Genomic DNA, 26,397 nt, shown 5'->3' on the forward strand with positions numbered 1-26,397 from the left:
AAAATCAAAATGCACTACCATCCTCTCAAATTGGGATCAAACAATTTTTGAAATAAAAAAACATAACTGCCATCAAAAGAAATTGCAAGACCGAAACAGAAAAACCGAAAACCATCTCTCTTCGTGGTAGGATTTGCGGCAGTGGACCGTCCCTAGAGGGCTAGGATTATCTGGTAGTTATTTCTACGGAGTTGGTAATTGAGATTTATAATACATATAAAAAAGTATTAAATATTGAGTAGGTTCTATTTTGGGTTGGATAATCATCAAAATCGTAACCAGAATCGGAATCAAATAGTTTCTAATTTTTGAATCCATCATTGAAACAATTCTTATTTAGTTTAATTCCGTTTAATTTGGGGATGGATAAAATATTTGGGTACCTGTTCCTATTTGCATCCGTACCCACATTCGGAAATCATAAGGATAGAGGATTAATGATGATTGAATAAGAACTTGGTTGGATGTTTTGGGTATAAAGTTGAGGAAAAAGATATTAAGAGGCTAATATGTATGTCTATTGATACGATGGATATGTTGTTGATACATCTAATTATTGGCTTTAATGCAAAAGCGCAGAAGTATGATGAATAAGTAAGATGATCTTTATTTTTGCCAGTCCGACAATCATGTTATGATTCCAGTCCCTACTTTATTATGTCAATGTCCACGTCAAACTTTCGGGTAAAATCAATGCTGATGTCCAATAGTATTAGTAGATCAATATTATTTGCTCAACTTGATCGGCAAGAATTTTTTTATTTTTTAATTTAATATTTTTTAATTTATTTTTTATATGTTACTTTTTTTTCTCTAAAATTAGGTTTTAATGAAAAGAGGAGCGATACTACGTGAGACAGCATTTTTTTCGTTCCATTGTTTTGAGATACGCGAACATTCTATAACCATGAGGTTGACTGAATCCAGCCTTAGATGTGGCCCGTCAGAATTAAATCTGCCTCCTTAATATAAGTAGTTTAAGTTTTCATTTATTTATTTATTATTATTTTTTGGCTTAGGCAGGCATCTCACAGTACACGAGTACGGAGACACCCAATAAAATCAGAAAACAATACATCACGGAGAGTCGTGGACAGCTCTTCTCCCTGCATCCACAAGAGACCACCCAATCTGCGGTCTCATTAGCCTCCTTATAAACATACCTGGCCAGGAAGACATCTCCATCTCTACTCATGGCCCAAATATCTCGGAGTAGGAGATGGTCCCACCCCGACACCCTCGGACCTTCCTAGATCCACCCTATAACAGTGACCAAGTTGTCTTCTATAATAATGGAGTGAGCCTGCAACATTCGTCACGTATTTCAAAGGCCCTCCATGCAGCCCTCAACTCGGCGTTGAGGATAAGTTTTCAAATTTTCAATCCCGTAATAACTCTTATTAGTTTAAAAAATATTTAAATCACACTGAGTCTTTATTAGAAGAAAAAGTTTTCAGTATCGTACTATCGTTGAACTCTTATGACTCCAAATGGGAAAAATAATCCAAATAAAAAGCTCTTCTGGAATTCGGATTTCTACAGTGATACATGCATTGAGAATTTTATGTTTAAAAGCTATCTAAGTTTTCAATGATTTATCAGTGACTTATTTGTTTTAGAAAAACTTATCTACATCAAGCATGTATTAAATTAAACAGATTTTAAGTAATTTTAAAAGGAAGACGTATTAGCATCTAATTCAGGTTATTTTTTTGAAAAATTGCACTATGTTAATTTCATACATCTTGCATGATCCGGGAGACATCAGGTTACGTATACTGAGGTTCTCGAGATCACAGATGATGATTCACGGACGGCCGAGATTACGAAACGTACATGCGAGACACTGATAATACATAATATATTAGAGGTTCGCGCAATTATAGCTGATGATACACGGACGGCCGTGATGCTAACTTCACCTCACACAATCCCGGTTGATGATACACGGACGGCCGTGATGCCAACTGGACCTCTCCGGTTTCCGGAGAGGATCCCGCCGACTCGAATCAGTGGGCTCGCGGATCAAAGGCAGATTGAGTAATTAGGTTACCGTTTCTGTCTCGCCTACTCCGAAATCTCTCCTCTCCCACGACGCGTCGCCATCGCCATTGCCGTCGCGAGCTCTTCCTCTTCCTCCATAGCGCCGACGAAGGACGACGGAAGACGGACGGTGGAAGACGGCCGGCTGCGCCAGGTATGCCCCTTCTCTCTCTCTCTCTCTCTCTCCTCCCCCTCCCCTCTCTCTCTCCTCCCCCTCCCCGTCCCGCTCTGCTCGGTCTTCTCTCACCGCTGGCCGTTGGAGCCCGGAGGCTGGCCCGTTTCTCGTTAGCATATCCTTTAATCTATGGTTTTGGTTGTTTTCTCTTTCGACCCCTATATGTATTTGTCCATAAAGATCGAGATCCGGTCCAGATCTCAGAACGGGAAGTTCCTCGATCAGTGGATTATAGGGTCAGTTTCGATCTATTTCCGTTTTGATGGAAATTCCTTCGTTTTGGTTTTGTCGTGTCGAGAGGGTTTGCTCTGTAAATTTCCTCATTTAATTCAGAATATTGATGATCTTTTTTTTTTTTGACATTGAGTCCGAAAAGATTTCATTTCGCTGATCTGGAACTTTGGAGGTGGTTAATCTGCAACAAATATGCATAGTTGTATGATTACGCGTGTATCCATAAGTTCTTGATTTTCTTTTTGTAAGGAGCTTCCGGTTTTGGCATTATCTTGTTGGGGTTTTTGAAGTGTCTTTTTTGAGGAAAATTGAAAGGGAGAAAAAGAAAGGAAATTTGTGAATTGCTGTATGAGTTGTTATGTGCAAACTCTGGTTTCAGAGAAAATTGCTGTCTTGGCTGCATTAATGTGAAGGAAAATGAAAGACACGTGAGAGATTGAACGAAAAATGGGATAATGTGTTTCCTTTTCTTTCTTTGGTTACAGAGGAATATAAGGAAGTCATAGATTTTCGTGATTGTTAGCCATGCATATCTTTTACAAGTGTATGTACAAGGAGGCAGAATTGGGGTTTGAGTGCAGGGCGATTTCTAGTGTTGCTGTGGATAAAACGGTCTGTCTTGCGTGGGTAAAGTGTCATCGGTGGTTTGGTCAAAAAGAATAAGGTGTACTTCTTGGGTTTAGTTCATTAAGAGAGATGTGATGAATGCCATGGAACGGTAGAAGGACAAATGGAGAAGTCTGATTAGTTGAAGGAGGGAACGGCGATACAATATACTTTATTGTTTGTCTGTTATCTGTCAACTTTGTCACTTGTTACATTTTGTTGATGGTATATTTCATTATCAAGTGTGCATGTCATCCTTGTTTGCATGTGGCTTTTTGAAGTTAGATCATTGGTTGTAAGATTCAGTTGGTTGTTTATATTGATGCTTCTATCGAAGGCCACATGGTTCCATCATTTTGTTGCTTTCTGTAGTTATAATCGTTGCCTGTCATGATCCATGCAGTTTCTGTTGATGTCTTACTTGACTTGATAGCAGTCCTGCCTGCTCAAGTCCTTCAACCTTTGCATATTTTGTTCATCAGCTGCTTGGAGCTCTAAACCAAAAGTATTTGGATTAAGACTCAACTTATGACATTACTAGTGGTGCAAGTTGGTAGGATATGGTCAGCCTTGTCTGGTTTGCAACTTGAATCTAACACATTTGTGACCTAGAATAAGGACACGGTTTGGGTGTAGGACTCGTGAAATACACATTTCTAGATGCACTAATTGATTTTGCCTCCTATATGGAACCCAAGCTTCGCGCAGTTACAAGTTTATGGTTTTTTGAAGAGGTGTATGGGAGAAGTTAGTTTCACGTCTTATGCTTCAGAAAACATGTGATTATTAGATTCATTCTCTTTCTCTCTCTCTCTCTTTCTGTTTGTATTAACACAATAACCATGTAACATGACTCTTGTAGTAAAGGAGCTTCCTCACATAACTCACATCATTATTTTTGCGTGCATGGGTATTGGGAATATTATCAAATCTATGGGCTTCTACATGAAATTTTTTGTTTCTGCAAGAAATTCCAGCTTGTTAGCATGTACATTCTATTATGTAGATATTTTTGTAGAGTATTACCAAACCGGCCTAAGGGTTTTGGTGTGTAGACATAGCAAAGGTCATGCTACAGTTGATATTTTTGTCCATTATGATTGACAGTGTAGATAAGGAACTATTTAGACATCCTACCTTGATGCAGCTAAGATAGTGTCAAAAGACTTATATTTTTTTCTTTTTCATGTTGAAATGAAATTTTAATCTACAATAGAATGGGCTGAACCTGGAGAACTGGATTACCTTAATAAATCATGCCTATGGAATGCAGACTAAGAATATTAGACTGTGTTTACTTGCTAGGCAGGCTTTAGATTATGGGCTTGCATTAGACATATATGAAGCTAAAGAGAGGTGTCAATTTGCAAACACTATGGTTTAGACTGATAAATGTAAGCTATTTCCATGTCTTATGTAACATGAGTGTATTGGTAGAACAATTGTTTTCATTTCCAGTTTTATTTTATGTAATCATTGTCACTGCACCAGGCTTTTTGCAAATCTATTATTTAATCTCATTTTAATATCAACACAATTATCCTGCGGATGTGCAGCGTGTTTATTGTTGCTTGAAATATTGACAATTTTATGTAGCTGATCTTGGGACACTTTGGATCTGCATAGTACCATGGAATCAAAACAACTTCAGTCATCATCTTCACCACCTGTTGTGGCTCCTGGCAATCAAAACTATGCTTCAAATGGGCAAGATGCTTCTGCAAGACAGACACCATCGCTGTTTTCTGCTTCTGGCATATCCTCATGGGCTAGAAGGCTCAAAATTCCACAGCCATCGGGCCAAGAGGATTCACAGCCTGGAAATGCGGGAAAGTCCCCATTTGCACGTTTCACTAGTGGTTTTGGATTACATTCATCTCCAAAATCTCCTCAGCAAGATGAGAGTGCTGAGGGTACCTCAACAACCACCCAACCTGGTGTCCTGGGATCGCTGACAAGAGGCTTGGTGGACTCATCTAGAAGTGCAGTAAAGGCTGTACAAGTCAAGGCTCGCCACATAGTTTCTCAGAACAAAAGAAGATATCAGGTGATTTTTCAGCAATTATAAGTTTCAATTAGTTGTCTCTGAGTTTGAAAGCAGTGACCTTTTTTCTTTCAGTTTCTTGTCTATATTGGTTGTACACCTGACACCTGCTTTACTGCTATATTTGTCCATCCTTCTCAAAAAATAATACAATTTCGGGAAATTTAGTTATTTGCTTATTATTAAATAAGCTATTGCTACTATAGCTTAAATATTTAAATAAAATGTCATGGAGAGTGCGAGCAATAGTATATGCATATATGCGTGCACTTTTTGCATAAAAACATGCTTGCTTGCAGACATACATGTATACATCAAAATGACATAATCAGTGTAGTTTATTTCATCATAAACTATTTTCAAGCCTTTTTAGGTTTTGACCTTTCTGAACAGGTAATTGTAGCTAGTTAAATACCATGAAGTGTTTTCTAGTTTTCTGTGTTTTATAACCTTCCTCAACAAATATTTTCATTTTTGTGCATATTACATTATATATAGCATGGAAAGATTTTTGATTTCAAATGTAGGGATGCCATATACCTATAGCAATTGTGGAGGCTTAAGTATACTCTGAAGAAGCAATTTTATTGCATTAACATGCATGCTGTTTTTACATATATATTCTTCTTGCTGTCAAATATCTTAGTGTTTTGAAAATTCTGCTTATATATTGTTAGCTCATTTTCATCATATTATTATATATGATCCTATTGGCAACTGTATCTAACCCTCCCGGCACTGTTAAATTATCCAGTTCTTGTCCATCAATTTTCTTTTCTATCTTCTCTTTCCTCGCAGCACTTGTTCATTTCTAGTTTGTAATTGTCCTGTAGTAATATGTTATCCATCCTCAGTTGAAAACTGACCCAACTTTTTTTGATTTCTCCTTAGAGTTTCCCTCATATTCAGATACATCCACTTTGTTCTAAGTCTTGTAGTTCTGCGCGGTAGTCTTAAGCCATAATTTGTTGTAGGCCTCAGGTTAATTTTTCCTCTTTCCATTATTCTGCTCTTTTTCTGTAGTGTGGTTGCCATTATTTCCATGCTATTCTTTTACACCTAAGCTTTAATGCTAGTTTCACTCACAGAGTTTGTCTTATCTCTATCATATACCCTTCAAAAAACACTTCAGTTTGTCCTAGGTTGAGGTGTCTTTGCCACTATGAATGTTAGTTTGCTGGTCTATCTGTATACTAGTTAATTATTACAACAAATGATATATACAGTAAGATAGCTTATAAAATCTGGCTTTTACTGCTTCTATCATGGTATGCCGTTTTGGTATCGGGCCTCATACCTGAGCTACACTATCATTGTGTCAATACGCCCGGTACAAATGCCTGTTTAGCCTACCAAATATTGGAATGCCCCATGTACCGTGTACTGATACCGAAGCAGTATGGTTTAGTACGTCGCGCACCGTCCGGTTTAGTATGGTATGGTGTACCATGGCTGCTATTTTCTGAAAATGTACTACCATCATAATAAGAATTTTAATAATATTCTGGCTTTTTGCACCTTTTGGTTAGCGGATTTCTATTTCTTCTGTTGATGCCAGGAAGGCGGATTTGATTTAGATATGACATATATTACGGAGAACATTATTGCTATGGGTTTCCCTGCAGGCGATATGAGCTCAGGTTTTTTTGGATATGTTGAGGTAATTTTGAAAAAAATGCTTTATTACAAATGTTAAACTACATACTTTCTAGAATGCCTTCCCAATGGGAGACAATATTTGCTATGATGCAGGGATTCTACCGCAATCATATGGAAGAAGTAATCAAGTTTTTTGAAACACATCATAAGGTATTGGCTTTGCCTTTTTATTTATTTTGAATTAATAAATGAAAGCCATATATTTTATGTTATCTTCTCATGTAATATATTGCTACTATAACTCAGCTAAAATTTTTTTATTGAGATGATCAAACTTGGAGAATTTAAAGAGTGAAATTCTCAAGTCTTGAGCAATAGGGTTAGACCATTAGAGACATTCTCTTATCATTTGGAGTTCACTTTGTTGGTAGTGAATTTTTTATTGAAATTAGACTGAGGCCGACCTTGCTTGAGCTGTGGCTCAGTAGTTGAACATATCAAGCTCCGGCTTCATGCATGTGCTAACACCATGTGTAGCACTCTCATATTGGAACCAAAGTAGTGTTGCACTACTCCCTCTTTCGTGCTAACATAGTTTGTTTTACCTCCATGCATTGTAAGAACTTTCAGAAGAATGCTTATCAAATTATCTTGCGTTATTATCATATATGAACAAACTACAGAGCATGCTAACAAGTTCTTATTCAAATGTGATTTGAGACTACCTCTTGGTTTATACCAACTTTTATGTATGTATGGTGGGTGTTGGACCGCTGATTTGAATTGTAGTTATAAAAACTGGATTGGACTGGCCAGTCTGATCAGCAAATGGTGAACCGGAGCCCTGACCAGTTCAGTTTCTTAATATGACCGGATCTGCATCTGAACCAGTGGAAACCAGGTTGAACTGTTGGTTTTAAAAAGGACCACAGTCCAAAAGGGGTTAACTGTGTTTAAAAAGTTGCATCTAAAATACGTTTAAAACAAGTTTTGAACCTTGAGCCATTCATAACCTTTCAAGCCACTTAACCACTGAAAGATGGTTTGGAACTTGTTTGGTGTGTTACTTAAAATATGTACATTAGATTTATTTCAAACACATTATTATATTTCAGTTAAACATTTTATGTAAAATATAAATTCTTTTGCTCTTTAATACAAAACCAAAAAAATACACTTCATTTTATTCTTTTGGATATTTTCAAAACCTTACGATTTAAAATAATTAAAAATATGAATAAGTTCTATAATTATTTCTCATAAAAATTAATTCTGTCTCTTTGATACAAAATTAAGAAAATAAATGTATCTTTATAATTTATTTAAAAAATATGATTCTTGATTATTTTCTATCTATACGGCAATTAGAGTGTAATGTAAATCTACATCTATGCCATTTAAAGGATAGTATTTAAAATAGATAATTTATCACTAACTATGCATATTTTTCTAATATTATATCTAAGTTTTTAAATTATTTTATATTTTTAAATATGTTTTAATTATGCTCTGGTGCGATCATTTGATCCGGTGGTTGGATTGTTGACTTGGTGACCCAGAACCTTGACTAGTATCGGTATGGTACGGGTACTGGTATGAACTAGTATGAACCGTATCGTATCGATTATTGGCACATGGTACATCATCTTAGTTTTGCTATGTTGGCACCAAAATTCTGAAGCCTGGATCGGAGATTAATTTGGCCAAGGGGCTGGGTCACCTGGTCATTGGTCTAATCTTCAGATCAATTGGTCTGAGTCCAGGTTTATATTAGAATATATCAAATTTTCTTAAATATAGAAAAATAGATATATTGTAAGAAATATGCATATATTGATAAATTTTTACTTTAAATACTATTTAAATCACACGGATCTATATTTTAAATTAGTCTTTTGTTGCAGCATAAATAAACAATAATCATGAATCATCTAATTCTTACAGAAATGCAAAAATGTTATATTTAATGTTGGAGAACATATAGAACTTATTGTTAATGTTTATTTATTTTAAATAGTATGGTTTTGAAAATATCCAAAGGAATAAAATGAAGTGTACATTTTTTTCCTTGTCACCAAAGGGAAAAGAATCAACTTTTTTTTGTGATGTAAAGAATTGACTATTGAAATATTATAACCGAATATAACTCTATATTAAGTGATGTTGATGTACAAGTGTAATTAATCATAGTGATGTTGATGTAGAAGTGTAATTAATCATCATATATGTCTTAGCGCTTGAGAGGTTTGTAACCATATAAGAAGGTTAGTGATTGGAATCTTCTCTTAAACATTATTTCGTTACAATTTTTTAATTGGGTGCTGAAAACTTGGTTTTCTACCTGCCTGCATTGCTGGATTCTAAAAATTTCAGTGGGTTAGATGGAAGTCTGGTTGAATTATACAACCAGACTGAAAAGGGGCTAGTTCACCAGTTTTTGGTCCGACTGACCAGTCCATTCTGGGTTTAATAACAAAGTTTGGCATCAACAGATGTACCCATGTGTCAATATTGTACAATATTGTAATAGTAAGTTTCCAAAACCAATACTTTAAACCTTGGTTGGGGGTGTGCACATTGTTATAGGGTTGCATTTCTTTTTTCTCTTTTCTATTATCAAGTACTTTTAATCATTTTATTTCTGACTTTTGGGCAGCTCTTGTAGGAGAACAACAATTTCTCAAAATATGCTTATTCCAGCTCTTTTATTTTGCCTTCTTTTTACCTTTTGACTATTCTTGCCATCTTGACATTGCAGTCTGATCCACTAGTGAAAAATAAGTATAGTGGGTTATACTGAAGTGAACAAACATTTCTGGGGCAAAGAAATTTGGCATGGTGTTGTAAGTGATGCCAACATGTGAAAGGATTATGCCACCTTGGCAAATTCTCTTTCTTTATACAAGCTTATAGTATATTACTGCAGACCTTGATCCAGAATTTAATTGGAATTACCATGCAGTAACTTTGTTTTTGGTCTCTCCTAACATTCTGTAAAGCAGATAAACAGTTCATTATGTAATTAAAGTTATTCATTTAAATAAAACATGGTGATATACCACTTGAACAATGTACAAGTCAGTGACATATTAAGCATCCACGATATTCTTGCTTGAATAAGGTGAAACACTTTTTTGAGATTTGACTAGACATTTTTACAATCAATTCTGTATATCTATTCAATATAAGAAAATTGAGATGTATTCCCTTCTTTAAGAATCAACACTAGATATCATTATTCAGCAATGTTTCAACACAATCATTTGAAATTTATTCTATTCGACATTATCATAAATTATATTGATATACCACTTAAATAATGTAAATCCTAGAGCATATAGAGCATCCATGGCCTTCTTGGTTAGATGGAAAACACTATGTTTGAGGTTTGACTGAATTTTACTTTTGATTCATAAAAGCTAATGCTGGTATTATACAGCAATGTTTGAGCAAGGTCCTTTGAAAAAATTTCCATCAGATACCATCTTGTGTACTTGAACTCTATTGGCATAGATTGTTGGCCAAACTTGCTTTCCAAAGATATATTCTTATTGTATCGATTATATTTGTCCTAGTTTTTGTTATGAAGGTTTGTGGTTTCCCTCTGATGTATACATAGATGTATGACATAACTCTCTATGATATTTGATTCTTGTCAAAGCCAATATGTTTTGCTGCAAGGGCACATGAAAATTGGATTCAGACACAACCATGTTTCTGTCTTGGCGGTAGGAAAAGCAAGTAGATATGAGAACACATAGGCAATAAAGTTTATGAACTTATGTTGATCAATTTTGCAAATATTGTCGATCAGAAAACATTTGAAAATATCCTTTGTCAAGGTGTTCTAGTATTACATGTTCCTCATCCAGACATCAAGTGAATATTTTAATATTCACATCCTTTACCAAGCTCTGAAAACAATAAAAGCACACTTCAATTTCATTATGGGTTTCTATTGGAAAAACCAATTCTCCATCGACCTCTTTAAAATATAACCAAGTCTAAGACTTGGATCTAGGTCTGACTAATGGATGCATATTCAACACAAATACTTCTAGATGGATGGAAACATCCAGGTTACGCAGCCAATGTGATGGATTTGATAGCATTGGGCTCTAATGGGTTATAGGTTAGGTTTTTGTCTTTTTGTACTTTTGAATATATCAATGTGCAAATAATTAGGAAGGTTTCTTGAATACTCGGTTTAGAACGCCCGAAAGAAAGGAGTTTGAGATTTGTTTGAGAAATAGTAGTGGTTAGGAAAGCCCGTATTCTTACATATGAATCGTAATTTGGTTAGATTTGTCTTGAAGGGCTCCTTATTAGAAAATAGGTTAAATTTGAAAACATTAGATTCATCATAATTCATATTCTTTTGTTTTAAGATAATTTATTCCTTCTTATTCTAATGCAACATCTGAAATGGGTAGCATGCTATGTTTTGAGAATTCTTGTCCTGAAAATTCTTGTGTTGAGTTGTTTAATATTCAGAGTTAATGTTACAATTATGCACCTTCTTGTGGGTTTGAAATATGCTTGTTAAATAACCCTTTCTTGAATGAAAAGTTCAGAGTTGATATTCTAATTCAGATGAATAAATTGCGACTTCTTTCTAACTGGACTATAAAATACTTTGTGCACAATTATCTATAACTTAATTGTTTTTCACAGGGAAAATACAAAGTGTACAATCTCTGTTCAGAGAGGCTATATGATGCATCACTATTTGAGGGAAAGGTATGATTAAAATGTCTTAAAAAGTTGTATTTGTTTTATAATATCCTAATGGACTTTTGGGCTCTGTTTGGTTCTTTGGTTCCTGAAAACTTGTATAAATCTGAAAAAAGTCCACCTTTTTAGCTTTATTCAGGTTTATTCTGCCAAACCTTTTTTTGTGCATTTGAAGAAAGCCCCAACAAATGATGGGTAGTTTGGGGATATCAGAAAAATCAAAATAGGATCTTTTTGGTGCTAATTCTTCTTCATTAAAACTATTCGGGAGATACTGGCCGAATTTTATCTGAATAATGAGACATAAGTACCTTTTGAATAAAGTTATCTAGATATTTGGGTTAAACATTCTCAGGAGCCAAACAAGTCATTGTTTGGCTAGGCATTGTTAAAGAACTATCACTACTTACCAACATGGTAATATGTTCTGTACAAGGGGTAAATTACTGTATGCTAATGCCATGCTGTTCTCGTGCTAGGCATGCACTTAGGGCTATTAAACAAACAAGTTGTCCTTGAGCAGTTGAGTTGATATTTGGCTCAAGCTCAGCTCGTTCGATAAGTAAATGAGCCAAACACAAGCCGGGAGTAAGCTCCAAAAGAGTTGAAGACAAGCTAGATGGATGAGTTGAAGACAAGCTAGACCCACTCGATCACCAATCATTAACACAGTTATGTGTTCCGCGAGGGTTAAAGTGTCACGTGCTAGCGTTGCACTTTGCTAGTGGCATGCATGCACTTCGGCTATTAAACAAATGGGTTATTCCTGAGTAGGTCATGTTTTGGCATGAAATTTAGCTTGAATTTAGCTCGTTCAATAAGTTATTGAACTAAAAATGAGCCATGATTCTGAGCTCAAAATATGAACAAGTAGAAGACAAGCTAGGTCCAACTCGATCATGATAGCCTAGATCTTGTATAGCTCGATGTCACTTGAAATAGTAATTATTTAATGAATGATGAATAATTTATGACACTTAAGTTAACTATAAATCTGTAACTAATTATCTTATATTTATTTCTTAAATATTAATAATCATTTATAGAAAAAGGTATCTTAACCTTTATATTTTAATCTAAAGTCTAGCACATTTTATGCTTGCTAATAATCCTTTTGGAATTTAGACTGAGAGCTAAGGGCTTAAACAAGAAGAGGTATAAATTGAATGGCTGCTGTAGCCTCTCTCTATGCTACCACAATGCTGCAACCCCTCTCTATCCTCTCCTCTCCCTCATCTTTTGCTAATCCAAATGTCTTCTGGTCATTAAGTCCTGCATGCCTTGAGCATGTCTATTGATGCTCGATCTCTATGCTTCAAGCCTTCAGCCCTTCCCCTACTCTCTCCTCCTTCCTTCTCTACTATTCTAAATGCTAAATCCAAATGTCTTCTGATTACTGAATCCACCATGCCTCGATCATGTCCCTTGATCCTTATTCTTCAACCCTTATCCTACTCTCTCCTCTTTCCTTCTCTTCTAATACTAAATGCTAGACCATTAATTCTCAAATTCTACGTGTGTGACGGACCCGAGCTACACATGTAGGACCTAGATGTTTTAGGTCATTTGTCTTCTTTACACATGTACATGTACTAGCACACACGGGAACATTGGTGCACATGTATTGGCACGGAATATGGCACATAGTCATGTCATGTGCCAGTAAGACACTGGCAAAACAAACATGTTGTCTTAAACTGACCAGCGTATTGTCTGTGCCCCCCCCCCCCCCCCCCCCCCCCAACCCAATTCTCTCTACCTATTTCGTTTCCCTGTGCTCTCCTGTCAACATGCTCCCGTTGCTGCTATTGATCACAGCCATTATCTTCTCCCCTTCTAGCCATCCTGCCTTGCCACCTTCTCTGTATCCCCTCAGCCCATTTCTGCTATATCCCTGTCTTCCTAGTCTGCCCCCTCTATCTACTTTACCATCATAACCCCCTTCCATAGCGCTCCCTGCACTCCTGCTTCTGCTGGTTCCTTGTACCATGTCAGTCTTCTTTATGTCCTTTGTGCTCTTCTTCACCTCCATTCACTATGCACCCACCTTTATCTTTCATTACTGCCACAACCCCCACCTCTGCCTCATGCAACCATTGTTCTTTCCCTTAGCTGGTCTTCTTCTATCTTCCACTATCCTTGTGATGCATGGATCAACTAGGAAAATAATTGGAAATGGTTGTACCCTTATCCAGACATAGTTGGGATGGAAAGAGAGTAAAAAAATTCAAAGTAGAGTTTTCCATATGAAAAATGAAACTAATAATTAACTTAAGGCTGGCATTTTAGATCCCTTTGTTTCCACCTAAATGTGGAGATAACCATTTCATTAAAAAAAAATTATCTTGCATTCCACATTTGCAAGCTTTATGCTCTGCTGGTTCCACTCTTTATTTTCATCTATTGACTTCTTTCTTTATTCGCTGTTATTTTTAATCTATTGTTCATTGCTTTTAGGCTCCATGTGATTGCTAGGAAAGTGAAAGGAAAGAAAGTTTGTTAGGGCAGAATTTTCTTTCCATTTTTTGATACTAAAAAGGAAATTCAAGGAGAGATGATCAATATATGGCCAAAATATTCTTTATCAAGCCTAAAAATTTCTTTTTTGCTATTTTGAGAGAAAATGACTGGTAGGCAAGTGGCTTATGCCAACTTGATTATATCGTAACCATTTTATTAACAACTTGCTCTCCAATTTTGTTACTTCAACAAAAATTTAGAAAATAGTCAATATTCTTTTATTTTTGTTTCTTTCTCTTTTTTTTCATTTATTTCGCTGATTTAGCTTTCTTTTCTTTCATTTTCTCTGCAACCAAACATAGCTTTAGTGTTCTTAGCTAAAAATATCTTTTGCTTATCGCCCTTTTCATTGTTCAACAGTTCTATTCATATTTTCTAAGGCTGAGATTGCGTTGATGTAAATTCACATATTCACCGTAACTAATATGAAAAACCTTTTTTAGACACAGATAGCTGGGATAGTTTTTTTGGGCTACTGTTTATTGCCTTGTTTATTATATGAAGTATGTTGAATAAGTTTGTTGTACTCCTGTGCAACTCAGGTGGCTTGTTTCCCATTTGATGATCATAATTGCCCTCCATTCCAACTTATTACATCATTTTGTCAAAGTGCCTACTCGTGGTTGAAGGAAGACATCGAAAATGTGGTGGTAGTTCATTGCAAAGCTGGTATGGCGAGGACAGGTTTAATGATTTCTAGTCTTCTTTTATACTTGAAGGTGAGTTCAACTGTTACTTCATTAATATCAGAGTGGTGTATTACCTATTAGATCTAGTGCTTGCGATTTTCTGTATGTCTGAATTTAACGTTATCTGATGCAGTTCTTTCCGACTGCTGAAGAGTCCATTGAGTACTATAACCAGAAAAGATGTATAGATGGGAAGGGGCTTGTTCTCCCAAGTCAGATTGTTAGTCTACTCCTTGCTTTAATAAATATACATTCATTATCTCGTCTTCAACACTCTTGACTCTACCTTTTGATGTTTGTAGAGGTACGTGAAATATTTTGAACGTATCTTAACATACTTCAATGGTGAAAATCAGCCAGGCCGGAGGTGATTCAATGCTTTACCAGTCCTTGGTTGCTTCTCATAATTCCTTCATAATATTGTGCAGGTCAACACTCATGGTGCTAAAAGATCGTTATAGTAATATGACTTTTTCCCCTTTTCTTTCCAGGTGCATGCTCAGGGGTTTTCGTCTTCATAGATGCCCCTACTGGATTAGGCCTTCTATTACTATCTCCAATCATAATGGTGCTGGCAACTTTCATCATCCCATCTTTTAGAACAAAAGTTTCATGTTCGTGTTAGGGCATTTGAGACGAAGAAAGTTCCTATGATCTCATATTGATGAAATCAAGGCCCTGCATATGCTGTTGTTTCTATAGTTTGCTTTTTTTGTTGCTGAATTCTTGGTTAGTAGCGTCAGAAAAGAGAATTAAAAAATCTGGACAAACATTGCATGCACATAGGTTAAAATATGCACATTGCTGCAATTTGGAATTTTACCTCTCAATCCAGGGAGAAGATTTAGGTTGAAGCATGGTATGCCATACCGGCCCGAACCGGATGGTACGGAGCGTACCGACACTCGGTACGCCAAAAAATCTATATCGTACTATACCAATACTATGCTAGTGTGGCACCAGTACGAGGTCTGGTACCGAAATGGTGAACCTTGGGTTGAAGTTTTGGGAATTTATCATTTCACCATTCAGCAGGCAGCTGATATGAACCTATAGCTACAAGCATAGTGCTGGCTAATATTAGCTTTCAAATTTTACCAGCATGAAGAAAAATTCCATGAGCGTAGCTCAAGTGGATGCAACCAGCTTTTGACCTTCTCAAATAGGTGAGAGATTTAATAGGTGTTGAATGATAAGTAAATGTTTGACAGACTTTTGATAGAGTTTTGGGGCCTCTGAGATGCTTGAAGCTGTGAAGTCTTTTAAGGGTTTTCTTAATTGTTGGAGATATGCGGAAGGCACCATATTTTTCAGAATTTCGTGTTTGCATATCTATATGTTAGACATGGACTAAAATATGTGATATGGCTCGTACTTGCTATCTGCTTAGTGAACTTCTATGGTGTTATTCCCTAAACTAAATACGATTTATGCAGGAAGAACAAGGACTTGCATTAGTATGATGTTTCTGCTGGAAAGTCCTTGGGTAGGATGTTGATGCAATAATGACACATAAAATACATTTTGGCTGCTCGGCTTTTGCTACATATTTGGATGAATATATATAGCATTACATCATGACCATAAGATGTTGATGACTGAGGTGGTGGAAGAGAAAAGGTGAAAGTATAGCGCACCAATAAATATGACTGATGAACTTTGGAGTGAAAAGTGAAAGAAGCTGGATGAAGTACAATGCAGGATCAAATGTTATCTTGTTTTAAGAAAGTTCATAGCGGTGAAATTTCAGGACAAAAGGCCAAAAGCCTGGTCATTTACCTCGACAGAGCGTCCAAATTTTGCTATCCTACAAGATTAGAACAGGCTGAAGGGAATCAATATGTTCTTGGTGTGGCTTGATTACCAAGTGCTAGTGAAGCACTTGGATAGAATAAGGATGGCAATTTTACATGGTTGTGAGAAAAAAATGAGGAAAAATATATAGGAAGTAGTTCATAGATGAAAGCGTATGACTTACAGAATAAGATCAAGTTGTACTGAACATATGGAGATGCAGCATCATGTGCCACAGATTGGGAGAAATGCTAGTATGGAGATGGTTTTGGATTTTATGGGGGATGGGGTAAAGAAGTTTTAGGACTATGCAAATCTAGAACTTGTGAGGAAGTGTTTGATACAGCCAGTGTTAATGACCTTCACTACATATTGATGGTGAAGAAGGTTTTATAAGCTAACAGTTTGATGGATTTTAATGCTTGTTGTCTGCTGTTACATATGGATGCAGCATAGCCGTGCTTTTGACTTTCTTTACCTGTCATTTAGATGCATCGCTTCAATATCAGAGACAAGCATGGGTTTTGCGACAGGCTTTCCTTGTGCTCTCTTGAAGCTGATAGAAAGCTGACCCAGATACTGTACAGGAGGATGCTAATTTGAGTGGAGAAACTGCGGCTCATGATTCTGATACAAGCCAATATGTTAATACATTACAAATGAACTTTTGCAGCCAACCCGTTAAAGCAGATAAAGAAAATTCGACTACTATTGCTTTGTTATATACCTGAGGTTTTGTTTGAATTATTTGCTTGAATTAAGGCCTGAATCAACACATAAGTTATACAACTGGCAATGCCAACCCAGGTTATGAACTCCAAAGCAACCTACTTAGTCTTAATCCACTTACAATATACAAATAATTAATTGCTATGGGGCTTGTTCTTGCTCAAATTGATCGGTTGAATGCACAATCTTATTAATTAAAAAGCATTAATTGTGATTGTCAAATACAAGCAAATATATGCAGCTTGTGTACACATTGATGCCAAATCTTATGAATACTTTTTTTTTCCATAGTTTATTGTGTAGTGAACGTATGGCCATGTATAATATAATAACTATAATGTTAGCTGACAGGCTTTGGCACCTGTAGAGCATATGTTTTGTCACAATTTGCAACTAGCAATACACCCCCCCTTCTCCTTTAAAATTATGATTTATTTGATGTTTTTCCCTTGGATTAAACTTTTAGTAACTTATATCTGTAACTTGTCCTTTATTCTCCTGGTATTCTAGTTACAGCCAACTAGTGCATGATATTTTAGTTCTTACAATGAGGCCTTCTGTCATGTAATGGTCCTGCTTTGTTCTTTAAGCAGTGCAGTGTTAAAACACATATCTACCATTCTGTTATTTGTATATTTTTGTTTCTCTTAGAATTTGGTATGGAATATGATACATACTCTTTCATGGCTCAGGTATCCTCTTCTCAACAAAGAAGCATCCAAGGACTAAGGACTTAATGGTGGATTTTGAACCATCATTTCTTTCTTTCTTTTTATTTTTGCCATTCTAAGTGTTTATGTTTAGTTTTGATGTCATCCATTTTTATCCTTTTATTTTTGCTTTGGGTTTTACTTGCCTGAATGAATGTGGATCCAAAATTATTGCGACTTTGCTTTGGGCTTTACTTGCTTGAATGAATGTGGATCCAAGATCATCGTGACTTAACTTGGACTAAGACCTGTAATCAAGGTCCGCCGTACCGGTACCGGTCGGCGTACCGGTGGCCGGCCGGACCGGTACGGTACCGGTCCGGTCCGGTACGTACCGGCCGGTACGCGGTGGTTTCAAAAACCACAGCGCGAGGCGCTGTGGTTCTAAAAAAAAATTGTACCGGTGCGACGCGTTGTGGTTCTTAAAAAAAAATCTTACCGATGCGAACCGCTACGCGGCCGATACCGGACCGGTACGGGCTCCGAACCGGCCGGTACGCACCCGTACCGGCCGGTTCGGCTAAAAAACCGGAAAATACTGATTTTCCGGTTTTTTAGTGGTTCCGGTACCGGTCTAGGACCGGACCGGTACGTACCGGCGGGTACGGGCCGGTACGGCATTCCATGCCTGTAATCTTGGTCTATGCTTGGGCATAAACCCAAAACGAATACAATTCCCTGCTTGAGTTAGGTCTAGCTTGTTGGACATAAGCGAACCTAAATATTCCCTTGCATTGCTGAGTTACTTTTATAACTTTCATAGATCTACAAAGCTTACTATTTAGGCTTGCTTTCGACTATTTGTACTATGAACTTGTTGATGTTAATGTAAAATGTAGAATTTGGATGTTTGTAGAATATTTAGCTTAACATTGTTGAATATCACCAATACTTGTTAAATGCCATGCTTATCCAAAAATTTATTTTAGTAACAAATTAGGAGAACTTTTATGCATTTTCACGGATCCCTAATTTAAGTTGCATTGATGAAGCATAAACAAATTCATAATTTCCCACAACAAAGCTCATGCCTACAAACAGAATTGCCCCTGAAAAGGTTTGGAATTTTGATTTGGTTTCAATTTCTACCTTGCCTAACATGTGTCAATTTGTTAGTTTTGGTGGTTCTAGTTGTTTTGGCTCAGAGATAGGCAGTTTTGGTTAAAATCATAATACATAAATAGAGGCAGTTTTGATTAAAATCATAATACATAAACATGTCAATTTAAAAGTAGGGCAACAATTAGAAAAAATAAAAAAAAGAAAATATATGAGTAAATTAATTTAGGCATCATTGTAAATTGAATTATATTGTTTGAGACCTTTGGATATATTGTTTCAATGGTTATGCTATGAGATTATTTTCTAAATATAATAAAATTTTACATTTCAAGTGTAACATATCATCTTGTTGTTTGCTGACAATCTAGCGTTTGACAATTTAGATGCCAACAAGCTTTGAATTTGATGATAACCAAACTTATGCCAAAAAAATCTAAATTAATTTGCAATACAATGTTTTAATATGCTTTGACATCTTGTCAAAAATCAAAGTATCTAAGTTTAATCTACATAATGTACTTTCTTATATTCTGACATAAGTAGCTCACATGTACAATGAATTAGCTCCATAGGTTAGTTTGAGCTGGGATTTGAAACCAGCCTCAGTTTCATATTTCCTTTGACTGAAAGCACATTTTTTGGTTTTGGTTACAGAGTTTCTGGGGACATGATAAAGTTTAACTCGTTGTCCCATATTTGCATCTGATGGCGAGGCATAAATTATAGAAGATAATTTTAGATAAATGGAAGTAGGGAAAGACGGTGATTTTGATGGCCACTACCTTTGTACCTTTGCACTCACGAAATAGTGAACTCGATACATTTTGTTCTTGTAACTTGATATTTCTCAATTGTAGTCTTCTAATATCTATCAATTGAGTAAACTTGATGCATAAGTGAAAACATTTTTCTTGAAATTTGTCAGCATCAAAGACAATGCGACTTTGTGACTTTTTAAAAGATGGAACCAATTTCTTGAAAAAGTTAAAAGATAGATCTAAAAAAATCATAGAGCCAAACCTCTCTCACTGCAAACATCGAAATGTTATAGCTTTTTCGGCAAAGTTTTGATGGTATTCAGCATTGATGACCACTGGATGAACACCAATGTCAAATAAAATTGAAATTTTATGCCAAGAGAAATCTCTTGAAAAGCTGTCATCACTTAATCTTCAAAGCTATTTCCATCATTGATCCAAATAAAACAAGTTATAACCATCTATTTAACAACATTAAGTGTTGATCTACATTCCTAATTCTATTTGAATGCTTCATGACTTTGTTGATACTTTTTTTTGGTAATAGAACATTTATAGAAGATTCATTTGGTCGATCTCTTCGGAAAAAAAATCTATGATATATTATATCAATATTAACGGCTTACAGAGTTTAGCTAAGACCTACGACTTACAAGTAGCCCATTTGAGTGTTGATCATTCTTGCTAGAGATGTTTTTTTGTATGGCTGGCCAAGTGGTCACTGGTACAAACACATGGGGAAGATAATTCAAGTGTTCCCAGGGTATAACTAATGTAATCTTGCCTTGGCACCAAAATACATGATGGAGCATATATGTCAATCATTCACATCATTCATCCAATCTAAATATGCCTACATGCTTGTATATAGTGAATAAGTGAATAATAACTATGAATCTCTTTTAACAATCCATGTTCAGGTAGCTAGAAAATTATGTTTAAGTGTTAATATATGATTTGGTTAAAAGAATTAAGTGTCAATAACTAAAATATTCAATATTTTGTCATTATTTTGAAAAATAAAAACTTCTTCAACTTAAAAATGTTTTTTAAAGAATATACATGTTCATGATAATTAAATTCTTTACGTTAGGCTTTATATGAAGCTTGAACAAAGGGATGTTGGAGCCCCAGTTTTTTTACCGTTGTTCCTTTTTATTTCCAATTCAGTCAAAAATTTCAAGAAAATATTGATTTTTATTTGAATAACAAAATTATTAGAGTTTGTCTGATCTTAGGTCGTGCATACAAGATGTATGGACTATGCATATTTAATTTGGTTAATTACCAAAAAAGACTTGGGAAATGTTACTTCTTAAGGTTCGATATGTGTCGGATGGATATGTTCCAAATATGAGCTTCAATTTGTTTCTAACTTTCATTTTCTTAATCCTAACCTAGATCTAGCCTCTCTTGCTTTCTACCTCTTCTTTTAACATCAAAAATAGTCCTTACAAGAAACTGAACTTGCTGGAGAAATCCTAGGCTTCACCAACTACCAGCTTGTCTCAGCTGGAACAAAATATATTTCTCTGGATGGATGACTAGACCCAGTAATCGTACATATCGTCTGGATTTTGAGATAATGTTCCAGATGCCTAGTTAAAAGCCAAAATTTTTAGCTGAAACTTCAGACTGTGCAATTAAGCTTTAAAAGTAATGTGTGAACCTCCTTGTTCTTGGAATTCCTTTTTTCAAACATTTTGATAAGAATGAGGAAGCTGTGCTTGAACGGTTGAATCTACACATTCCATGTCATTCCTTTTAAGAACTTGTTTTTTTAGAATTTAAAATATAAACTCCGATTCAGGTATCACATTGGATAAAGTATACAAATGTCCATATCTAAATATTCCAGGTGAAATAACTTTTCAAAATCATGTGTTGCAGTTTGTCTTCTAGAAAACATCTACTAGGGCGCTAGCTGATAAACTTACATTGAACCTAGAAAAGATAAATGCACTCCATGTTTTTGACCTGTATTTGCAGTTTATTTTGTTACAATGAACATATGCTTTACATCTTATTGAAAATTATTTTTTATTTAGCCTGAAGATTTCTGGTTCAGCGCACCAAAGAAGGGAATCATGGTATTTGCTTTACCAGGGGAACCTGGTCTGACAGAGTTGGCTGGTGATTTTAAAATTCATTTTCATGATCGTCAAGGAGATTTTTACTGGTGAGGGCTTTGTTCTGATTTTCTCATTAATTAGATACAAAAGTTCACTTGGAATGAGTTTGTCTTGATAGCTAGCTGCTTGTAATTTGTTTTTTGTGTTTTTAATTAATCTCTATTCTATATGTATTTATCAATGCGGAAGATTTTTGAACAAGCATTTCAAATATTACCATGTCTACATATAGGAGGATTATATATATTTTTTGATGAGAGCAAGTCAGTTTATGGAGAATTAGACTCCTAGCTTTAACCTCACTGAGATGATAAGAAAGGTGGACATGCAAACTTGGGGGGAGACATGGGGAGAGAAAATACTAAGCAAAGAGATGAGTCAATACTAAACAGTTATCCATAGCCTCAATATTGCATAATAGGTAGCCTTGCATGTGAAGTGTTTGACTTCGTTGGCATAACACAGTAACAGTGCATCAGGAAAACGGTCATCATGAATTCAATTTGAATGAATTGCTGATTCTTCAAATAATTGTAGCACAGAGGCCTGTTAATACAGTTTCTCTGGTTTTCTCTGAATAGCATGGTTACTCTATAAGGGGGAAGGAGGAAGTTTTTAGCTCATTTTGATGTACCTGATTAATGTTCTCTGCAACAACAGTAAGGATGGAAAACATTACTGTTTTAATTTAATGATACCTTGGTGATAACTGGGACAGCATAAGCAAAGGGTCTTGAAAATATTTATTTTATTTTATTTTATTTGTTTATAGATATTTTGGATCTTATAGATTGTATCTGATGGTTTTGAATTTCATTTTATGTCGCCTAACAAATTTTGACATTGTAAATGTTCTCTTTTTCTACTCCTTTTTGTATTGTAACTCTTAAGTGGGATTGATATGAGCTTATCCCGTTCCTTTCTACAGTTGGTTAAATACAACAATGATTGAAAACAGGAAGATTTTGAGCACTTCTGATCTTGACGGCTTTGACAAGGTAAAGTATCACTTGCATGGAAATTGCAATCAAGCATTCTAAATCTGCATTTGGAAAAAAATTCCTTTTTTTATCAGCTTTCCTCTTGATGTTTGCAAACTTGACTGGTTTTTCTTTTCATATTATATCAAATACACAGACATATATAGTATTAGGCTAGGATGCTTTCGAGAGTATCGGGCTCTAAATGCTTCATGGTCAAAAATCTCAAAATGAAAATCTGCACTATTGATCATGATCTATGATATATAAAATACTTGGAAATTAAAATTTTAAATTATGGAGGTCTCTTGCTATGCATCAAGAATGGCAGCAATATTGCTAGTGATCAAACATATGCATGAACTATATAATTTGTAATTTCAAACCATTGATCTTGATCTACACATTTTAAAATATATAAAGATCAAATTTTAGCTAATTTGAATGCTTCTAAATTATAGAACAAACTGAAACATGATATCATACTGTTGAAATGATCAATATTATTTTCCTTTGATGTGTGGGTAAAAGATATAAAATGTGAGATTTTTGGTATTTAACCAATTAAAATATTTGTAGGTTATGATCAAATGTGCTAACTTTCATTTTGGGAGGTCCTTTATTGTTTTTGACTAGGAAGTATTTAGAGTCAAAAACTCTTAAAAGCATCCCACTCTCTCTCTATATAGGGAGTGATGGACTATCCTTCTCTCGAGGGGAAAGTATTTACTCTTCTTGATTCTGAAAATCAGTAATGGAGCATCCAAATTGAAGATCACACTATTAATCATGATCTATACCAATGCAATTGCATAGAAATAAAAGATCAGGTGTTTTGGTCGGGCAAAAATGAATAGTTGAAGTGATGTGAGACCATGTTTGCGATGATCTAAGCATTAAAATCCATTGAATTTTAATCTATATATATTTTTTAACATGTGTAGGTCATGATCGAATAGTAGATTTTTAATTTAAGTGCTTTTTTGTGTATTTTAGCATACTAGTACAATAGAATTCATCTATTTTTGTGTCCACATGATGCATAGATTAGACACCGTCAAAACACGTGAATTTTGATTTCTAGAGATTTTTTGTAGCATGGATCATGATTATTAGGGGGTTATTGCTTTATATAATAGTAAAAGGCTTGGTTTGATAGGCACAATGATGCTGGTTCGAGTCCTCGGGTAACCACTTTATGCAAAAAGAATGCCAAAGATTAGGTTTGTTCCTAGTTTGTCCCTAGTTTGTCCCTCCTAGGACCCCAGATTGCTGGGACCCTGACTGAGTAATATGGTCGGAGATCATGGTCGATGGTGTGTAACTTTGATTTGAATGTCCTATTATTGATTTTGGAATCAAAAGCGAATATCATCTCTTCTCTAGAAGAGCATAGTCTATTTTATATATGTGTTTTTTTAGTATGTAAAGTTTAGAAGTAGTAGGTCACAATCAATGACTTGGATAATTGGTGTCGGGCTGCATCATCTGGTCAAGACTAACGAGATCTGACCTGAAATACAGTTGACTGGACTCTAGTCTGCCTCTATCTCTCTCTCTCTCTCTCTGATATATATATATATATATATATATATATATATAAAATGTATCCTAACTCAGGTTGTGCAGAAAACCAATATTAATATGGTAGAGAAAATACTGTTACAACTACAGCTTCTTTCATGTTTCTTCCTCTTATATTTCATTGTTTCTTACTGCATTTCCTATCTTCTCTTCCTCGATATTCACAAACTCAACTTTATCATGCAGAGAAAATTGCCATCTCCAGGGTTCCAGGTTGAGGTTGTACTTGTAGGTCACGATGGGTCACATCCTCCAAGGCCCACCAGTGCAACTGTCAAGAAGGAATCTGATGGAAGCTCTTCTGCTAGCACTGCCGCACACGAAAATAACACACCACATCCTAAACCTAGTAAGGACCGAGGTAGCCAAGATAAGGATGACGTCTTCTCTGATAGTGAATCAGAAGAGACCAGCTCTTCTAAGAGCAGGCGTGACAAGGTGGCTCGCAATGTAGGAGGGTCTGCCAGTACTGCTAATGGACCTGAAATGAAGGCTTCGCAAGAGGCAGGAACCTTGACACAAGCTGTCGAGCAACTTTCCCTGAAAAGTGAAGGCCAGGCTGCAAAGGCTTCTGATGCTAATGAAGTGAGAAGGGACGGGAACAGTAAGAGTGCAGCAGTATCACGCCCCCCTGATTTGGAATCAAATAGCATGAGTGAATTCAAGGCAATCGCTGCAGATGCTTCTGTCTTTTCATTTGGTGATGAAGAAGACTATGAAAGTGAGTGACCCTGCTGAGATTCATCACACTTTGTACATAGATGCCCGTGAAGGATTTATATTAAAGGTGCAACAAAGAGATGTGTAACGCGTCTGATCTGGGAAGGGCAAGTTGAAATTTTATTTATTCTTGTATTTCATTGCAATTTGTAGCTTTGTACATTTTATCATTATGGTTTTCATGGTTTGGATGAATATATGATTGGATTCAGACCATTTTCTGATGACAATTATTATGGACTGACCACTTTCAATAAAATAATAGCATGGAGTAAGCACATTTTCATGCAAAATACCAGACAATAGCAGCTCCCAAGTGGTTTGAGAACCTTGTGCCAAAGCAGCTTCCCACTGTTCCCTCTGAGAAATGGGTACTATAAGTAAAGGACACAAAAAAAATTACAGAAACAGCTTCTTTCCCATGGAAATGACCTAATTACAAGAGGAAGGAGAGGACTTTACCCAGATGGACCTAAAATGCCAAGCTTGGGTATCATAGGACATGTTATTGTACCACTCGAACACCAAACTAAGGTATCATAGACCATGTTATTTTACTACTCGAGCTTTACAAAAACAATAAGACATCCTAACTAAGCCATCCCATTGTTTATATGCTTGATTCCATGGAAAAAAGAATTTGAATGTTGTTGAAGCACCCATATGTTAATTTCAGTACAACAGGTGGATGGTGGTCCACCATAAGAGGTGGTGGTTGGCGGTGGACTTCGTGAAGAGAAGTGATGCAGGATGACCAAGGTCAGCCTAAGATATGTTAATTTGAAACCAAGTTCAAATTACTCTTGAATGGTTAAGATATGTTAATCTGAAACCAAGTTCAAATTGCTCATGAATGGTTCATTACAAAATCTAGCAGAAACCTAAGTAAGAAAGTCAAGCAGGGCAGATAACCTGCTCCTAATTCAAAATTGATCAGTAGTGTAGATATGGGTCTAAAACTTCGATCTAATAAATTGTTATGTTGGATTTAGATGTTGAAATCAGATCTCAAGTTTTATTAGCTCTGGATCAGTGGATCTATAGAAATCCAAAACTTGGTTCCATTGTAAACATCTACAATGTATATACATGGAGAGAGATAGGCTTGGATATACTCGAGTAGATCTTCATTCAAATTTGGTCAAGTTTAAGTTGGGTAATGAGGATCTCATATTGATAATCTAAGCTGTTGAATGTGATCTATTACTTCTGAATTATCTATACATAAAAAATCATGTGATTCAGTGATCTGTAATCTATGTATAAGTAGTTAAAAAATATGTT

The 26,397-nt window shown here is 35.7% G+C and overlaps 1 protein-coding gene across 2 annotated transcripts; it reads left to right on the top strand.

Annotated features, from left to right (window-relative positions):
• The first annotated feature begins 1,992 nt into the window (after nt 1–1,992).
• Nucleotides 1,993–25,406, top strand: LOC103705030 (phosphatidylinositol 3,4,5-trisphosphate 3-phosphatase and protein-tyrosine-phosphatase PTEN2A-like). Of its 2 annotated transcripts, none has more exons than XM_008788608.3 (13): nt 1,993–2,197; nt 4,655–5,105; nt 6,661–6,762; nt 6,855–6,911; nt 11,376–11,441; nt 14,498–14,674; nt 14,778–14,864; nt 14,947–15,011; nt 15,136–15,212; nt 17,860–17,906; nt 21,746–21,876; nt 22,758–22,827; nt 24,580–25,406. In XM_008788608.3, exons 2-13 carry the CDS (start codon nt 4,689–4,691, stop codon nt 25,120–25,122), a joined length of 1,839 nt encoding a protein of 612 aa, XP_008786830.1. In that variant the 5' UTR covers nt 1,993–2,197; nt 4,655–4,688; the 3' UTR covers nt 25,123–25,406. The 2 variants fall into 2 exon arrangements, with proteins under 2 accessions (XP_008786830.1, XP_008786831.1); XM_008788609.4 differs by having other exon boundaries at nt 2,024–2,197; nt 4,685–5,105; nt 24,580–25,122.
• Nucleotides 25,407–26,397: the final 991 nt, after the last annotated feature.

The sequence above is a fragment of the Phoenix dactylifera genome, chromosome 12, assembly GCF_009389715.1.
Source record: "Phoenix dactylifera cultivar Barhee BC4 chromosome 12, palm_55x_up_171113_PBpolish2nd_filt_p, whole genome shotgun sequence".
NCBI classification, from domain to species: domain Eukaryota; kingdom Viridiplantae; phylum Streptophyta; class Magnoliopsida; order Arecales; family Arecaceae; genus Phoenix; species Phoenix dactylifera.